At 38.3% G+C, this 17,237-nt stretch overlaps 1 protein-coding gene across 1 annotated transcript in view; it reads left to right on the plus strand.

The window, feature by feature from the left end:
* LOC139307938 (cytosolic phospholipase A2 epsilon-like) overlaps positions 1-15,568 on the plus strand; it is a 58,573-nt gene extending 43,005 nt beyond the window's left edge. Inside the window, exons 15-21 of the mRNA XM_070931298.1 lie at positions 347-461; positions 1,315-1,452; positions 7,094-7,201; positions 8,384-8,572; positions 11,206-11,375; positions 12,809-12,995; positions 15,354-15,568. Coding sequence (XP_070787399.1) covers positions 347-461; positions 1,315-1,452; positions 7,094-7,201; positions 8,384-8,572; positions 11,206-11,375; positions 12,809-12,995; positions 15,354-15,568 — 1,122 coding nt within the window. The remainder of the gene's footprint in view (positions 1-346; positions 462-1,314; positions 1,453-7,093; positions 7,202-8,383; positions 8,573-11,205; positions 11,376-12,808; positions 12,996-15,353) is intronic.
* Positions 15,569-17,237: the final 1,669 nt, after the last annotated feature.

The raw sequence follows: 17,237 nt of genomic DNA on the forward strand, positions 1-17,237 counted from the left end.
ATGAGTGGGTAGTGAGAGAAGGCAGCTGACCTAAACATTCTGCTTTTGGATAACCTGGAAATATTTGCTCTTTGTGGGAACTGGAGTGTTTTGTTAGATGATCTTTACATTTGGCATAGCAAGGCTCTTCCAGTGTTCTTACATGAGGGTTAACATAGATATGTAACACATGTAAGTTCCTATACACAGGTAATTCTTCCCCTACTCCACTCTATCTTGCTTATGGTACAGCAAACAGAGAAGGACTGTATGTATCCTTGTTATGTTAAAATTCAGACACTAATAAAACTGGGACATCTGTGGACACCTGCTGGTCAACATACATATTTTTCTCCCTCTGTCAAAGAAAGACAATCACACCCTTTCTGATCAGCGCATGGCCGTGAATGAAGGTCAGAACCCTTTCCCCATTTACTTGGCAGTCAACCTAAAGGACAACTACAGTGCTCAAGATTTTAAAGGTAATGCTGTATTAAATGAACTCTGATATATATTGAGCCATATTATTCTGTATTAACATTTTAATGGTTTAATGCTAAAATGTAAATACCATATTTTTCGGAGTATAAGACGCACCTTTTTCCCCAAAAAAAGAGGGTGAAAATCTGGGTGCGTCTTATACACAGAATGTAGCCACGCCCAGCCTTGCAAACGGAGATTTCAGAGGCTGAAAGAAGCCTCTGAAAGAAGCTTCAGAAAGAAAGCCCCTGAAAGGCTTTTACCTAAAATAATGTGGCAAGCAACAAAAGAAGAATCAGTAAAGGTTCTAACCAAACTATGTTAACAAATCTGGAGAATGACACAATAACCAACAGATTGGAAGAGGTTAACCTACATACCAATACGAAAGGAGATTGAACAGAGTACAGATAGTCCTTCAGAATAAAAGCCTCTGAAAGAAGTTTCAGAAAAAAAAGCCTTTTTTTCTGAAGTTCTGTTTTGGATGCTTTCAGAGGCAAAAAAAAAAAAAGCAAGGCACAGAGCTCACAACCAATGAACCTGTTGCTAAAATTCACCTCTGGAAACAGCTGATTGGGGGTATTCCGGGAGGCGGATCCACCCACCAATCAGCTTTTTTCCTATTTCCTCCCCAAAAACTAAGGTGCATCTTATACTCCGAAAAATGCGGTAGGTGAGCATTTTTTCACCTTAGAAGGGAACAAATTCTCAGAGAAGGGAACAAGTTCCTAGAGTAGGATAAAATTCCCACTCCCAGGGCAAAGCAAATAAAAAAGAAAGAACAGCTTATGTCCTTTGGTTAATTTTGTAATTGTGAATGTCTAGGATATATTAATGGCCGTCTTCTGCTTCCAGAATGGCTAGAATTCACTCCTTATGAGGTGGGAAGTATGAAATATGGTGCCTATATTCGTTCAGAAGATTTTGGAAGTGAATTTTTCATGGGACGACTGATGAACAAATTCCCAGAAATTCGGATCTGCTTCATGCAAGGTAAATAAATAAGTAAACCATACTGTAAACAAAGGGAAGCTATTGTGCAATGTAGTAAATTGCCTACATTACTTTTTCCCAAGAAATTTATGTATGTATGAATGTGTGTATGTATGTATGTATGTATGTATGTATGTATGTATGTATGTATGTATTATATTTACATAGCCTCCCACTCATTCTCAATGACTCTGGGTGGCTTACAAACAATAAAAAACCCAATATAAAAGAATAAAAAACAGTAACCCCTAACTCCCCACAAGACAAGGTGTGTAAGCACTTTATTTAGATGAGCCCAATCAGACTGCAGCAACCCAGAACAGCAGAAAAAGGAAATAGAGCATCTATACAACATATTCCAACAAAATGGGCTTTATCAAAAAGTCCTTGACCACTCAACCCAATACAGTACAACCAACACAAACCCTAAAAAGAATTACACTGCTATACCTCAAGAATATCTCAGAAACCACCAACAGACTACTACAACCACATGGAATTAGCATAGCACACAAGCCAATTAAAGCCCTTTAAAACATCCTAAGCAAACCAAAAGACCCAACAACCCAGAAGAAAAAAATGGAGTCATCTACAACATACAATGTAAGGATTGCAACAACCACTACAGTAAGACAAACAGGCAGGTGACTAGCAGAATGCATCCATAGATGTCAGGGCATTTATTAATCCCATGTTTGGCTCTGGGACTAATTACCCTGGTTTAGAGGAGATGAATCGAGGCTTATTCCAAGTTGCAATAATCTGAAAAGAAACGCGAGAAAGGTTTCTAATAAAACTCATTTATTTGTTATAAAGAAAATAAAACACCTCACTAACTAAGAAAAGTTAATTGTTACATTTTGGCAAGCAAGGTCTCCTGCCGGTCCAAGCTGGACCTTGCTGGCAGGAGAACAAAGGAAAGAGTGTGAAGGAATGTGGGTGGATGGACATGCGTAGTAGCTTCTGATAACAATTCTTGGCAAGGTACGGAAAGTCAGATAGTCCAGAAATAATGAGCTCAGCTGGTAAATAAAATAACGCAGTGACATTCCCCTTCTTTGCCAGTTGAGCGAATATCAGTACATCATCAAATAAGGCACATCTTCTTGAGCAGATACTCGTGTTGAGCTGCTGGAAGTGGTTTGTTGAGCATATCAGCAATTTGATCATGTGTAGATACATATTGCATTTTGACAAAACCTTTTTTCACTAAATGTTTTATGTTTTGATAACGGATGTCAATGTGTCTGGACCTAGAACCTGTGAAATGTGATTCAGAAATATAAACCACCGATTCATTGTCTTCCATCACGGTGATCGGTCGGATCGGGTGTGTCCAGATATCTGTGACTAAAGCATCAAACCAAGTTAGAGAATTACATGCATCTGAAACACAAGCATATTCAGCTTCAGTAGATGAACAAGAAACAAAATTCTGTTTACGTACTTGCCAATAAACAGGACATCCATTTAAGAACATCATATAACCTGAAGTACTTTTACGTGATTTCTTATCACTTGCCCAATCAGAATCTGCATAACAGCTTAATTCTGAATAATCAGTATGTGTTGGTTCTAACAATAACTTCATGTGTTTAGTGTATTTTAGGTATCTCAATAATTTCTTAATACATGTCCAATGAAACTGTTTTGCCTTACCTACGTGTCGTGATAAGAGATTAACACTAAGTGCAATGTCGGGTCTGGTCCAACTACTAATGTACAATAGTGACCCAATGACTGAACGATAAAGTGTTTGATCCTCGAACTCAGGACTTTCTTCTTGTGTCAAGTTGTGAAAATCTGTTTGCATGGGTGTCTTTGTTGTGTTAGCATCTTTCATGTTGCAATGATGCAAAATTTGTTCAATTTTATCTTCTTGTGAAAGACTAAACCCCTTCTGTGTTTTTTCAATCTGAACACCTAAATAAGTGCTAATATGACCTAATGATTTCAATGTGAAGTATCTCTGTAAAGCTTTGGCAAAAATTTCACTCATTTGCTTATTTGGACCAATATAAACAATATCATCAACATAAACAAGAACTATCTCATATGCATTGTTAGATCTTTTTGTGAACACGCACTCATCAGCTTCGGACTTAATAAAGCCCATTGAATTTAGTTTGTCAGTAAGACATAAATACCACATTAAACCAGATTGTTTCAGACCATAAAGACTTTTGTTCAGAAACCAGGTATCCCCTTCTTGCTATCGGAATCCTGGGGGACTTCTCACATAGATCTCTTCGTCTAGGTCTGCATGTAGATAAGCCGTGTCAACATCAAACTGGAAAACTTCTAAACCAAGGATAGTTGCGGTTGCTAAAGCAATTTTTACACTCTCAGTTCTGACTGTCGGTGAGTAAGTATTTGTGTAGTCCTCGGGATAACGTTGAACGAAACCCTGAGCTACAAGTCTGGCCTTGTACAATGACTCACCATTTGGTTTCTTTTTGATTCTGTAGACCCATCGAGTGCCAATGACCTTTTTGTTTGCTGGAGGTTTTGCAGGTGTAAATACTTTAAGTTTCTTTAGACTGTCCATTTCAACCTGCATTGCTTCATACCATTTGTCTTGCTCTGAATCAGGGAGCTGCTTGATTTGCGTGAAATTATCAGGTGGAAGTGTAACATTGCAAATCAAAGGCAAGGGTGCTTTTGTCAGTTGCCAAGAATATCGTTGTGGAGGGATTCCTTTTGTGGCCCTCTTGGAACGTCTCGGAACAACTGTCCAGTCTTCTTCTTCTTCGTCCTCGTCCTCACTTTCGTCGCTAGCGTCAGCATCCGCGGCTTGCGAAGACGGAACATCGGGTTGAGAAGAATCAGTGGAATCTTGATCATCAATTTGCGTGGCATCAGCAGTATCATCTCTGGGAAAATAAACTCCAGGGTCATTGGAATGAATCCTGGACCAGTCAATATCTTCCTCAAAATTAGCAGATTGGGAAATCACAATTGCATGTTTAGAGTCAATAAATCTGCTCCATTTTGAGTTATCATCAATACCCATAAATCTCAGTCTCTTTGCTGCTGGACCTCCTTTTCTTCTTTGAGCTAAGGGAATGTTCACCATAGCATATGAACCAAAAATATGGATGTTTTTAAGATCGGGCTTGTAGCCATACAACATGAAGAAAGGAGTCTGATTTGTTACACGGTTTACAATGTAATTTGCGTACTTGATAGCTTCACCCCAGTATATCTTACCAAGGTTGGCGTCTTCTAGGAGACAACGCATCATGGTTTGCAGGATCCCTTGTCTTCGTTCTGCGACTCCATTATGAGCCGGTGTGTAAGGGGCCGAAGTCTGATGAATAATTCCATTCTTACGCATCCAGTCCTGGAAACGCTGAGACATGAATTCGGCACCACGATCACTCTGGATTCTGGCGATGCGAACTTGGTGTTGGGTAGAAACAAGGGTTGCAAAGTCTTTAAAGATCTGAAAAGTCTCTGATTTTTCTTTCATAGGATATACATATCCATATCTAGAGTAATTATCAACAATTGTTAGAAAATATTTTCTACCACCAAATGATGGCGGGAAAGGACCAACTATGTCAATGTGAACCAAATCAAAAATGCGTGTTGACAGGCATGTAGCGTGTTTGGGAATGGCTGCTGCTTTGGATTTGGCCTTCTTGCATACAGCGCAATCCAAAAACACCTTACACCCCTTTAGATCCAAACCTTTTGCGAACTCCGGCATCTTCCTAAGAACACGGAAACTGGCATGCCCCAATCTTCTATGCCATTTATGGATACATCTGGAATGCAAAGGTTTACCTGTTAGTGAATTCTCAACATTAACATTTTTATGCGGAACCTCAGGCTTGCTCTGAGCAACCTGTTTACCAATTCTATTTTTGTTGGCACCAAGTAGCAGTCAGAAGACATGATGAAAATTCTTTAATTTCAGAACATATAGATAGATTGAAACATAGTTCCAATTACGAAAATGTGACCATCCTAGATCAAGCCTAGTCCAAAAACACCAGGGAATTTCTAGAAGCCTAGCACTCAATCAGTCCTCAATAGACACAGAGACATTAACAACTTACATAGATTATGCAAAAGAGACTATCATCCAGCCCAAAAAGGAACAAAAAAAACCCAAGCACCTCTCCAGCAGCAATCAGCACCCATATCAGCATAGATTAACTCCAAGATCAACATCAGACCAACAATCAAGTAAACAATACCCCAATCAAGAAACTGGTAAAGAATCCAACAATAAACAGTCCAATCAAAGAATCTCTAACACCACCCCCTGACAGGCAAGCCACTAGAATATAAACTAACAGTAACAACACTCCTTACAAGCTCTGATGATGTTACCTCATTTGGATAATGAAGCGTCTGCAAGAAAACAAGCAAGCTCAGAGAGCCCCAAGGACCTCTCATGTCAACTCTGAGCTACAAATATTCTCCTTTATTAGTCCCCACTTCACCAGTCATTAAAAAAAAAATCTTATGGGTTTCACCATAGTTGTATTTGATTATTTCTACTCTGCTTCCTATAAATTTCATACAAAATATTTAATATGATTTTACTTTTGATGGGAGACCATTTTTTTCCCCATGATCAGTTGACCAAGCATTCAAAATGTGAACTATCAATAGGGTGAGTGGTAAATGTGCATGAGATTAAAAGAAATTCTTATACATTTCATAGCTATATAGAAATAGAGATATTTTGGCAGATATAACCCAATGCAGAACTTAGTGATAACTGAATTCCTCTTAGCTGATCTCCCTTAGAGTACCTTCAAAATAAAATTACACTTGCCTGCTCTTTGGAAGAAGAGGGCATGATGGCAGTTAAAGACCCTGATCTTGTCAATTGGAAAGCTGACAACCTGGATTCGAGGCCCGAGTGCCGTACAAGGGGGTGAACTTCCCAGCAGTTTGAAAGCAAGCAAATGCAAGTAGATAAATAGGTACCACTTTGGTGGGAAGGTAACAGCATTCTGTGAGCCTCAGTATATAATCATGTTGGCCACATCACCGCAGAAAGGGTCTTTAGACAACACTGGCTCCCTTGGCTAAGAAACGGAGCTGAGCATCATTCCCTACCCTAGACTCAGGGATGACTGGACAGGGAAAACCTTTACCTTTGCTCTTTGGAAAGTTTTCTCCCAGTGTATTAATCTGTACCTATGCTTGAATACTATCGTGCATGTAATTGCATGTCCATATTTGGAAACTCTTCATTCAGGATTCCACCAAATGGTATTTGGGTTTTGTAATGAAACATGGCTATAGAAAAAAAAAATGCTTCTGTACACAGGCTGAATATTTTTTTCTTTTTCCAAGAATGTGAGTCCTGAGGTAATGCATAGATTTATTGCTTTCTGTCTGTTTGTTCAGTAGTTTTTCATAGGTATCTGAAGCAGCCCCAAGGATTACTGACTTTGTTTTTCTAATTGGTCAAGTTATAAAGCCTTTATGGTTGTCTAAAATATATTTGTGTAATCTCACAATTCTTGATTAGAAATATCTGGAAAACTCAGAATGAGGATAAAAGCTGCAAGCTGAGATTTTAACTGCAGTGGAAATGAAATAATTACGTTTTGACACCATCAATTTAAGGCTTTATTTACATTTATTAAACCAATTATTTAAATATATTTGACAGGTATGTGGAGCAGCATCTTTTCTTTGGATTTAATCTATTTCTGGAATATAGCTAATGACTCAGAAGAATTCTGGTATAGGTGGACAAGAGACAGAATACAAGACATTGGTAAAGTGATTTCTTTTTTCCCTTCTTGTCTTTCCTGGTTTGTAAATTTGTTATCGTTCTCCTACCTTTATTAAGATTAATGAGTTCATCTCGGTAAGAAAGGACATGTTCCTGTATTGATTTTATTGATTTTAGTTTAGATAAGTTTGGAAATGCTTGCAAACTTTTCTCCATTATTTTGACAAGTAGAGTGAAATACCTAGTCCTTTTCATGCCTAGCCCAAGTTATTACAGTTTAGATATATGCCCTTCATCAACCAGTGATAAACCATTGTTTGACAAGGTTTTGAGCCAGTCTTTCCCAACTTGTCTCTTTGACCATGTATCTTTTAATTGGATATGCTAAAGATCCCTCCTTTTCATACTGCATGCCTGCTAGAATGTACATCTACTAATCAGGGGTGGCTTCAAAAATTTTAGCAAGGGGTTCTCTGCCCGGTTGCTGGGTGGGCTTGGTCATGGTGGGCATGGCCTAGTCAGGCTCCTGCTCCATGGCAGGGAGGCATTTTTGCCCTCCCCAGGTTCCAGAGACTTTCCTTGAGCCTCTGGGAGGGCGAAAACGGCCTCCCCAGGCTCCAGAGGCCTTCTGGTACTTCCGGTAGGCCCATTTTTCACCCTCCCCAAGTCTCTGCGCGTGCCCTGCACTTACCTGTATCCAAAACAGTCCGCGTGGGGGACTTCTGGGAGGGGAAGGGAGGGGTGGGGGGGCCAGCCAGGAGTGGGATTTGGGGGTTCTCTGAACTGCACCAAATCTTAGCTAGAAGTTCTCCTGAACCCCTGCAAACCCCCAGCAGCCCATCCCTGCTGTAATGCTATTTTAGAGGCTCTGTTTTCTAGGGATGCCATAGTCAAACTATCAGGAATTTGGTAACTAAGTCACAGTCTAACTAGTCACTTTAGAAAGCTGTAATAACAATAGTCCCTAACCACCTCTACATCTATCTTTCTCTGCAAAAGTCCATGATTCTCCAAGATTTTTGCCACTATAATATTTATTTTTTTACCACTGCAGTATTTATTATGCAAATAAATATACAAATATTTGAATGTGAACATTGAGAACCCACTTTCTGCACAAATATAATCTGTTGGACCTCCTATAAACTGTGATCTTGTTGGTGCCCACATTCAAAAGCCTGAGTATAGTCAAAAGGCATGAACAATTCTTTCTGTCTTTTACAGATGATTCTCTTCTACCTTCAAAGCCACATGAGCTGGACTCTCGACTACTCACTTACCAAAGTCAGCTTTCGTCTACTGTCCGAGGTGTCTTAACTGGACGCCCAACAATAGCAGAATATCCTAATTTCTTGAGGGGCTTTCAGTTTCATGATGAATACTTGAAGAATGTCCATTTTTCTTTGTGGAAAGGCACAGTATTAATTTGTGATTTATCTTGGCTTCATAAAGTGTTCTTGGTATAATATTTAATTAGGATGTAGCTAGCCACTTCCACACTTGTGAATGCTGATCTTTTCTTTCCACATTTCACTAAGGATAATGGATAATGTAGCTTAGTGTTAAAGGATCTACTAATTCATTGAAGTTCTGCTTCACTTCACAAGGCCTAATGGAAGGACTGTTTCAATCTGAACCTGACTACTTGCTCCACCGAAGATATTCTGGAAGTGGAATGGCAGAATGTATATTAAATGCAAAATAAGTTGAGCATCTTTTGCTGCTTCTGTTTAGATGACATAGTACTTTACTTGCATATGTTGTTTGTGGCCACATTTGTGCTTCATGGGAATATCTGTAGGATATGATTTAAAAAGTCAAGTTGACCACTATGATGGTGCAACACAAAATGATAGATGCAGCTCCCGGACCACTGTAGTAGCTGCCATCTTTAATTTTGGGTTTGGTACTTTAACAATAACAACAGGACCCCATGTACTTTAGATTTCTCTTCAATATAGGAAGTAGATGCTTATATCATCACAGCATTTGAAAACAATATCTACATGCCTATTTTCTACAAAACCCTTCTCCAGTTTTTCAGGATTGAAAATACTTCTGCTAGTTAATTCTCTTTCACTTGAAAAATGGGGTTTAAAAAGTTTCAAAATAAATAATTGGAATTCAAACACTACATTTAATTTACAAATAGTATATTAATGTTATAAGATGAAATGGAAGTATCATTTATTAAATAAACTGATATCAGTAAAAATATCCAGTTATCCTCCAAGGAAGTTAACATATAAGAACCTTTGGGATATAGAAGTACATAAATCATTCTGTGCCATTTTCAGGCAGGGCTGCAAACTCTTGCTTAAAATCTTGGAGAACCTCTACTGGTTGATATCCATATCATCAACAGACGGATCAATTATCTGATTTACTAATGCACCATTTCCTGTATTCATACATGCACAAATTCCATTGGGCTGGCAGATAATTATGTTTGCTGAATTGTATTTGAATTAGTCAGGCCACAATTGTCAGATCATAGCTTCAGAACTCAACTCTAAGGCTAGATTTCTGGGATTAAAAAACCCAGATGACTATTCAGTAAGGAGTTTAATGTTTTCATTTTTTTTTTGTTTGTCAAATTTAGAAACCACTTATCTCCCTCGCTTTTATCTCTTGGTTGCCATCTAGATGCAGCCATCTAGATTTTTGCATCCCAGTTCTGGTCTTTATAAGTCCAGTCCAAACCCTATCAGTAAATTGAATTAGGTTTCCTTCATGCCATACATGTTTCCACAGTAGAAAACTGTGCTTTATTATGAGAGCTGAAATAAAATTTCATTTGGCTTCTAGACGTGATGTAGAACTATTTTGTCCTTCAAATAAAAACTGCAGATTTTTCTAACTAATACTGTAATTCTATAGAATAGAATAGAATAGAATAGAGATAAAAGATAGTTATTTGCCACTTAGAATTTAATCTAAATATAGTCGATCTATAGACCCTTGCTCACTGGTGGGATTCAGCCAGTTCGCACCACTTCGGGAGAACTGGTTGTTAACTTTCTGAGCAGTTTGGTGAGCTGGTTGTTGGAAGAAATCATTAGGGCAGAGAACTGGTTGTTAAATTACTTGAATCCCACCACTGCTTAAAAGCATATGATGGTCATAAAAAAGTATGTCCCTGATAAACCTTTCAAGCTTCTAAAATTTGGGGTGCATCCTCTGGAGATCTTTTATTAGTTCAATTTATATGCCGCCTTTCTCCGAAGTCTCAGGGCGGCTTACAATGCATTTAAAAAACCATTATAAAAATATTTTAAAAATTAAAACATTAAAACCCATTCACACCATTCATGGCCGGACCTCACAAGATCGCAACAGTGAGATCAACGTCCCCAGGCCTGCTGGAAAAGCTAGGTCTTCACCGCTTTTCGGAAGGCCAATAGGGTGGGGGTGGTCCGGACCTCAGGAGGTAATTGGTTCCAGAGAGCTGGGGCAGCCACAGAGAAGGCCCTCCCCCATGGGCCCGCCAGCCAGCATTATTTAGCTACGGGACCCGGAGGAGAACAACTCTGTGGGATCTTACCGGTTGCTGGGAGCTATGTAGTAGAAGGCAGTCTCGAAGATAACCTGGCCCTGAGCCATGTAGGGCTTTAAAGGTAATAACCAACACCTTGAATTGTGCCCGGAGACCAATAGGGAGCTAGTGCAGCTCGCGGAGAATTGGTGTAATGTGGGTGTATCTAGATGCACCTACAATAGCTCGCGTGGCTGCATTCTGGACCAACTGTAGTCTCCAAACACTTTTCAAGGGTAGCCCCATGTAGATCTACAAAAGTTTTTGCCTTCCTGCAATGTTAAATATAAAAAGAGGAAAATGTTATTTAAAACATAGCTGGAAAATAACTGCACATACTATACTATAATGAATTTTAAGATATAAGTATAAACAAAATGAAGTTGTTGTCTTACCACTCCTGCTAGTTTTTAGTATATTTTTGAGCACTCCTTGGACATTACATGCAGCCAATGGCCCAAGAAAAGTTGTGTACTCTAGAGAATGTTGACTGGAAATCTCTGCTTTTCAGATACTGTGCTGGACTCTCAACCTAACCTGCTGATGGAAACAGCAAAGCAACCTTTGTCTCTGGTGGATACTGGGTTTTTCATCAATACAAGCTACCCACCTCTTTTAAAACCAGAAAGAAGAGTGGATGTTATATTACATATAAATTATAGTGGAGGAGCACAGACTTTTGTAAGAGACAACCTACCTTTAATTTTTTTCTTTTTACATTTCAGTCAACTCTGAACTCCATGATATTTTAAGAGCACCTTAATTTCAAAAGAGATATATTTGCCTCTTTTGTATTAACAAATTAGCATAAGTTATATACATTTTTTAAAAGTCAAAGTTTTACATTGCTTTGGATTCTTGTTTATTTTGGAAAATATTATTTTAGAGAAGAATGTGGCTAGCCCAGAGTATATTAATTTTAAATAGGATAGGTTTTTTTCCTGTAGAAATTTTATGAGTTGGAATTTCTATGAAACTTGGATTTTGTGGGTGTGATAAGTACTGTTGAGAAACCTTTATAGTATTCTGGATTGCAAGCAGTGTATTATAATTCATCATCTGCTTTTCTTCTCTTATTATATTGTAACCTTAACAGTTTCCTATCTGTTAAATATGGACTAGATATATCAATTATTATTCCTACAAATGGTGCAAATATTGCAGGTGTTCACTATGGACTGTATATATTTGAAAATGTTGAGAAATATTCAAGTTTAGACTTTTTGAGGTCTTCAATAAGGATGTTCCAGAGAGTTATGATGTTACCGTTTGTTTTTCTTATGTTGCAAAGATCCTAAGTCCTAGGATATCATTTCCAAGTTTCTAAACATTTATGTAATTTTTTTGGTCCTGAGTTCACATCCAGTATTCGTAGTTTATACTTTATTACGATCAACAATCCACTTTAAGGTATTAACTCATATGGAGCTGAATCCTTGGGGATATAGTATATGATGACATGTTTAACCACTACAACACAAAACTAAGACCCAGTTTTGATAAAACTGATAATATTAGTATTTGAATCACAAAATAGAAACTTTTTGTTATAACGGTCTGCTTATCGTAGATAGAAATGTGGTAAAATGAGAGAATTCTATACAGGTAGTTCTTGACTTACGACCACAATTGAGCCCAAAACTGTTGTTAAGCGAGGCATTTATTAAGTAAGTTTTGCCCCATTTTACGATCTTTCTTGTCACAGTTGTTACGTGAATCACAGCAGTTAAATTAATCTGACTTCCCCATTGAGTTTGCTTGTCACAAGGTCAAAAACGGTGATTACACAAGGATAGGATATTGCAACCGTCATAAATATGAATCAATTGCCGAGGAGCTGAATTTTGATCACGTGACCATGGCTATGCTGCAACAGTTATGAAAAATGGTCAGAAGTCACTTTTTTTCAGTGCAGTTGTAACTTTGACCGGTTACTAAATGAACTGTTGTAAGTTGAGGACTACCTATATATCCCTGTAAAAGTTACACTACAGCAATACTGGACAGTATGTAGCGCCAGGTGTTTATAGGCCCTGTTTATTTATATTTGTTGGTTCCTAGTTAGTTTTTCTTAATACTTGACTTTGAGACTTTTTGATAATTTATTCACATAGAATCTGGACCAGTTTTCAAAATATGCCTCTGAGCTGGGAGTCCCATTCCCCAAGACAGAGATCAGTGAGGAAGACAAAAATAACCTGAAGGAATGTTATGTTTTTGAAGACACAGAAAATGCAGCTGCTCCTTTGGTGCTATTTTTCCCCCTGACTAATGATACTTTCAAAGCATTTGAAGCACCTGGTAAGTTCTAAATGATTATTTTGCTTCCCAGCATAGAATAATAAGATAGTTATTATCTTCCTAAGACAATTCAAACCTATCCACTGCACTTAAATGTTCCTTTTATTTATTACTCATATTGTGATCACTATATCCAAAAGATGAATTGACCATGTGTCACCTGCATTTAAGCAGGTAATAAAATAATTGTTTTTGGCTTCATTGGCTTCATTATGCAGCCAATCTTCCAATTAATAATGTACATAATGGTACACAATATGACTTTGTGTATCATGCTAAATCATGCCTTGTTTTATCTATAGTTTTGTTGAACATGCTAAGTCATCATGCTAAGTCACAAGCTGTGCTTGGTAAAGGATAATACTCTTGATATCGTCCTACACTTAACATCATCCTAAATTTAATTTGCAAATCAAGCAAGACTTTTTCATTCCCCACTTTTTGTTCCTACTTTTCATTGATTAATGTAATGACAAGGAAAAACACTTGAAAATGAAGGAGATACAAAATGCCATATTGGTAAAGGAAAATATTTTGCATTATCAGGTGATATCAATTTAAGCAGTTTCTTGGATGCTTGAAGTTTATTATCTCAAATGTTAGCATTGTTGAGTTGAATGTTTTCTCTTCGCACACACTTCTATCATTTCAAGGTGTCTCATTCTGCTCAGATTATAGCATTAAAAATATGTCCAAAAGCCTAATGTGACTGTTTTAACTACTGTAGACCGAAGCAAATATTTTTTAAGCTTTAGACATTGAGTAGACTATTTATATTATACACGATACATACATAGTTTAACCCTAACCCTCTAAACAATAAATGTGGCATCTCATGGTGACTTCCTTCTTCCTCTTTCATTAAAAGATCTGCAAAAGGGTTCCATTTTCAAATCTTTCCAAAAATTGTGAGGAAGGGTACCATTCATATTTCTGGAGATACAAAGCTGTTCTGTGTATAGGAAATAAGAAAAAATGTCCCTTTCCTTCTTGTATTACTCTTAGGGAGATACCTTCAGCATCACCATTCTGGCTAAATGTACCAGAAGAATTGATTTTACTTGTAGTCCTTGAAATACCCAAGTATCATGGAATTTTCTGGGAACAGGAACAGTGGCTACAGAATATTACAAGGCCAGAATATCTTATCAGTCAAATGGATAGCAGTATCGCCCCAACATAAAAGGCAGTTGGATCAAAGAGATCAAAGAGACCTGTCTTAATGTATTTCCTGATAATTAGGGTGTTAAACAAGATAATTCTTGTTTCCTAGATTCTATTACCTAACCCCTTTACTTTCAATAAAACTGACTAATGAAATTCTATGAGAAGTTAGTGTTATTGGTTATGAGTTACATGCTTAACAGCGGAGACTAGGTGCCATCTATGAACATTGTGAATGAGTTTTGATGTGATTCTGTAGTTTTGTACTCTTACAGAAAACTAATTTATAAGGATCCCAATATTATATTTATACAAATGAACAAAATAATAGGTAGTGTTTAAATACAACCGATGGTAGTAAACCTATCAGATTCAAGTGAATGATTTAACTGAATCTTCACAATTATTATTTTTATGTATTTATTTTGTTAAGTATGTATTAGATAATACATATAACTATAAGCATGAATTGAATACATAAAATGAGTACAAATAAAGGGAACATTAGGACAGGGACGGTAGGCACGCTAGTGCTCTTATGCATGCCCCTTAATTATATCCTAGATCTATGATGGCGAACCTATGCCATGTGTGCCACAGTTGGCACGCAGAGCCCTCTCTGTGAGCACGGGAGCCGTTCCCAGCTCCACTACACATGCACGCAGGTGCCTCCCACTGGCCAGCTGATTTTTGGGATGCGCAGGGAGCGTACCACATGCAGGGGTTGTGCGTGCATGTGTGTGGGGGTCAGTGTCATCTGCGCATGTGCAGATGTGCAGCGTGCACATTCCGGAAGTGTGGAAATGGGCCCATTTCAGGCATCCAGAGGGCCTGGGGAGCCTGGGGGAGGCCGTTTTCACCCTCCCAGATGCTCAGGGAAAGCCTCGGGAGCCTGGGGAGGGCGAGTGGTCATGGGGGGGTCATGTGCATATGCGCAGGGTGTGTGGAGGGTGCACGCACATGCGTGAGGGGTGCGCATTGCATTATGGGTGCCAGTACACACGCACGCTTTCGCATGCATGCACATGTGTTTTTGGCACATGAAGAGAAAAAGGCTAGTCATCATTGTCCTAGATCAACCTTCCCTGAACAGGAATAAAATTGAAATTCAATAATCTGAAAGGTACCAGATTGGAAACGCCTATCTTACACCTATGCTTTATTGATGGAAGCATTGCTTTTTTTTTATTTTAGGTGTGGAACGTTTGTCTTCTAATATGGAAGAGGGCAATGTGGATATCTCCAGCTTCTTTTCCCCATTTGGGACAAGGGAGGTGAGCTTCTCAGAGGACAATTTTGACAAACTGGTGAAATTAACAGAATACAACATCCTCAACAATGAAAGCAAGATAATTGAAGCCTTTCATGCTGCAGTGCAGAGGAAAAAATATCAGAAGAACCAGAAGTAATAGATATCAGTAATACAACACAGTTCCAAGATATTAACCCCTATTAATTTAGGAGTAAATATAGTGTCTAATATATGTTAATATGTTAATGGTTGTAACAGGTAGACTTCTAAATAAAATGCATTTTACTTTTTTAAAAATAGCATCTGATTTAATTACTTAGCTGAGATTGAAGGTCATGTTGCCTTTTTAGTTGCATAGACCTGACACTTCCTTTCTGTTTTTGACCAATGTTTTTTTCCTTCCTGTTTCTATTTGCAGTTAACAGAGCTTACTCTGGACTGCTTTGATATTTATTTAATTGACTGTGTGTTCTGAAGTACTCTCACAACATTCAATGGTTCTACAAGATATGCAGAGAGATTAAAATCTCCATAATTATAAGAAAAATAAAAATGAGCCAGTCTGGTGTAGTAGTTAAGGTATCAAGCTAAAAACCAGGGAATTGTGAGTTCCAGTCCTGCTTTAGGCACAACGTCTTGGGTGATCTTGGGCCAGTCACTTTCTCTCAATCCAAGAAGGAGGCAATGGCAAACCACTTCTCAAAAACCTTACTAAGTAAACTGATGGAACCAAAGAAATTAAACACTACATCATAAAAAAATATATCACAGAATTAACAACCATGTATAACATAAAAATAACAAGTAAAAGATGGTATAGTGCATAAGTGTCACTGGAATTTGTGCTGGAAAAGCTCAGTTTTTAACAACCTTCAAAATGGTATCAAGTAAGATTCTAGTCTGATCTCCACAGGGAGACCAGTCTACAGTTTGGGACTGCCACACTGAGAACACTGCCTTCTGACTTCAACCCTCCGTGATTCCTAGAAGGGGGGACCACAAGACTTCTTCCTCAGGGTCAGGCTGATTCAGGCTGGAGAAAGTGGTCCTGCAGATGCCCAGGTAACAAGATATAAAGAGCTTTATATAGTAAAATCAGCCCTCTGTCCAGAACTGAATTAGTAACCAAGGCAAGGTCTATTGCACTTACATGCTCCCAATTTTTGGAGCTTCTTAACACAGAGGCCAAAATGTTCTAGACCAGCATTTAGGTTGTGAATTATTATAATTGGGTCTTCCTTTACCAGGTAAGGCCACAGTTGGTGTGCCAGCCAAAACCGGTTAAGCCACAATGGACACATCGGCAGAAGCCAAAGCTTACATAAGGTGCTCAAACAGGATCTGTGAATGCAGAAGGATCCCAAAATTGTAAGCCTGCTCTTTCACAGACAACACTTGCCTACCCAGAAATAAGTTCTCATTCACTAGAACCTTCTACCGAAGAAGAACAGAAACACTGTAAGGCATTGCCTTATATCCCTAACTCCTGTGGATGTCCCAGTAACATAGCCACTTTAAATGTTATCAAAAAACACTTAGAGATATAAGAAGATCAGGAGAGTACAGCATTCCATCCAGGTCTTGACAAAGATCACCCAGGAGAAAGCTAAAACCATCTCAGTTTGATATTTGGGCCTGATCAAAAAGAATCAGTTAATCCACTTTTTCTAGGGTGCTGTGGAGCTTATCTGCCACCAATGTCTCATCCCCTTCACTCCAGTCTAGTGATTCTCAATTAGATCAGGATATGATTTGACCACAGCAAAAGGGTAGTGGAAATCCCTTTTCTCTCCAAATCATAGAACTCAGCTACATACACACACACA

The sequence above is a fragment of the Pituophis catenifer genome, unplaced genomic scaffold, assembly GCF_029215685.1.
Source record: "Pituophis catenifer annectens isolate HBS135680 unplaced genomic scaffold, rPitCat1.0.hap2 SCAF_1, whole genome shotgun sequence".
In the NCBI taxonomy this organism is placed as follows: domain Eukaryota; kingdom Metazoa; phylum Chordata; class Lepidosauria; order Squamata; family Colubridae; genus Pituophis; species Pituophis catenifer.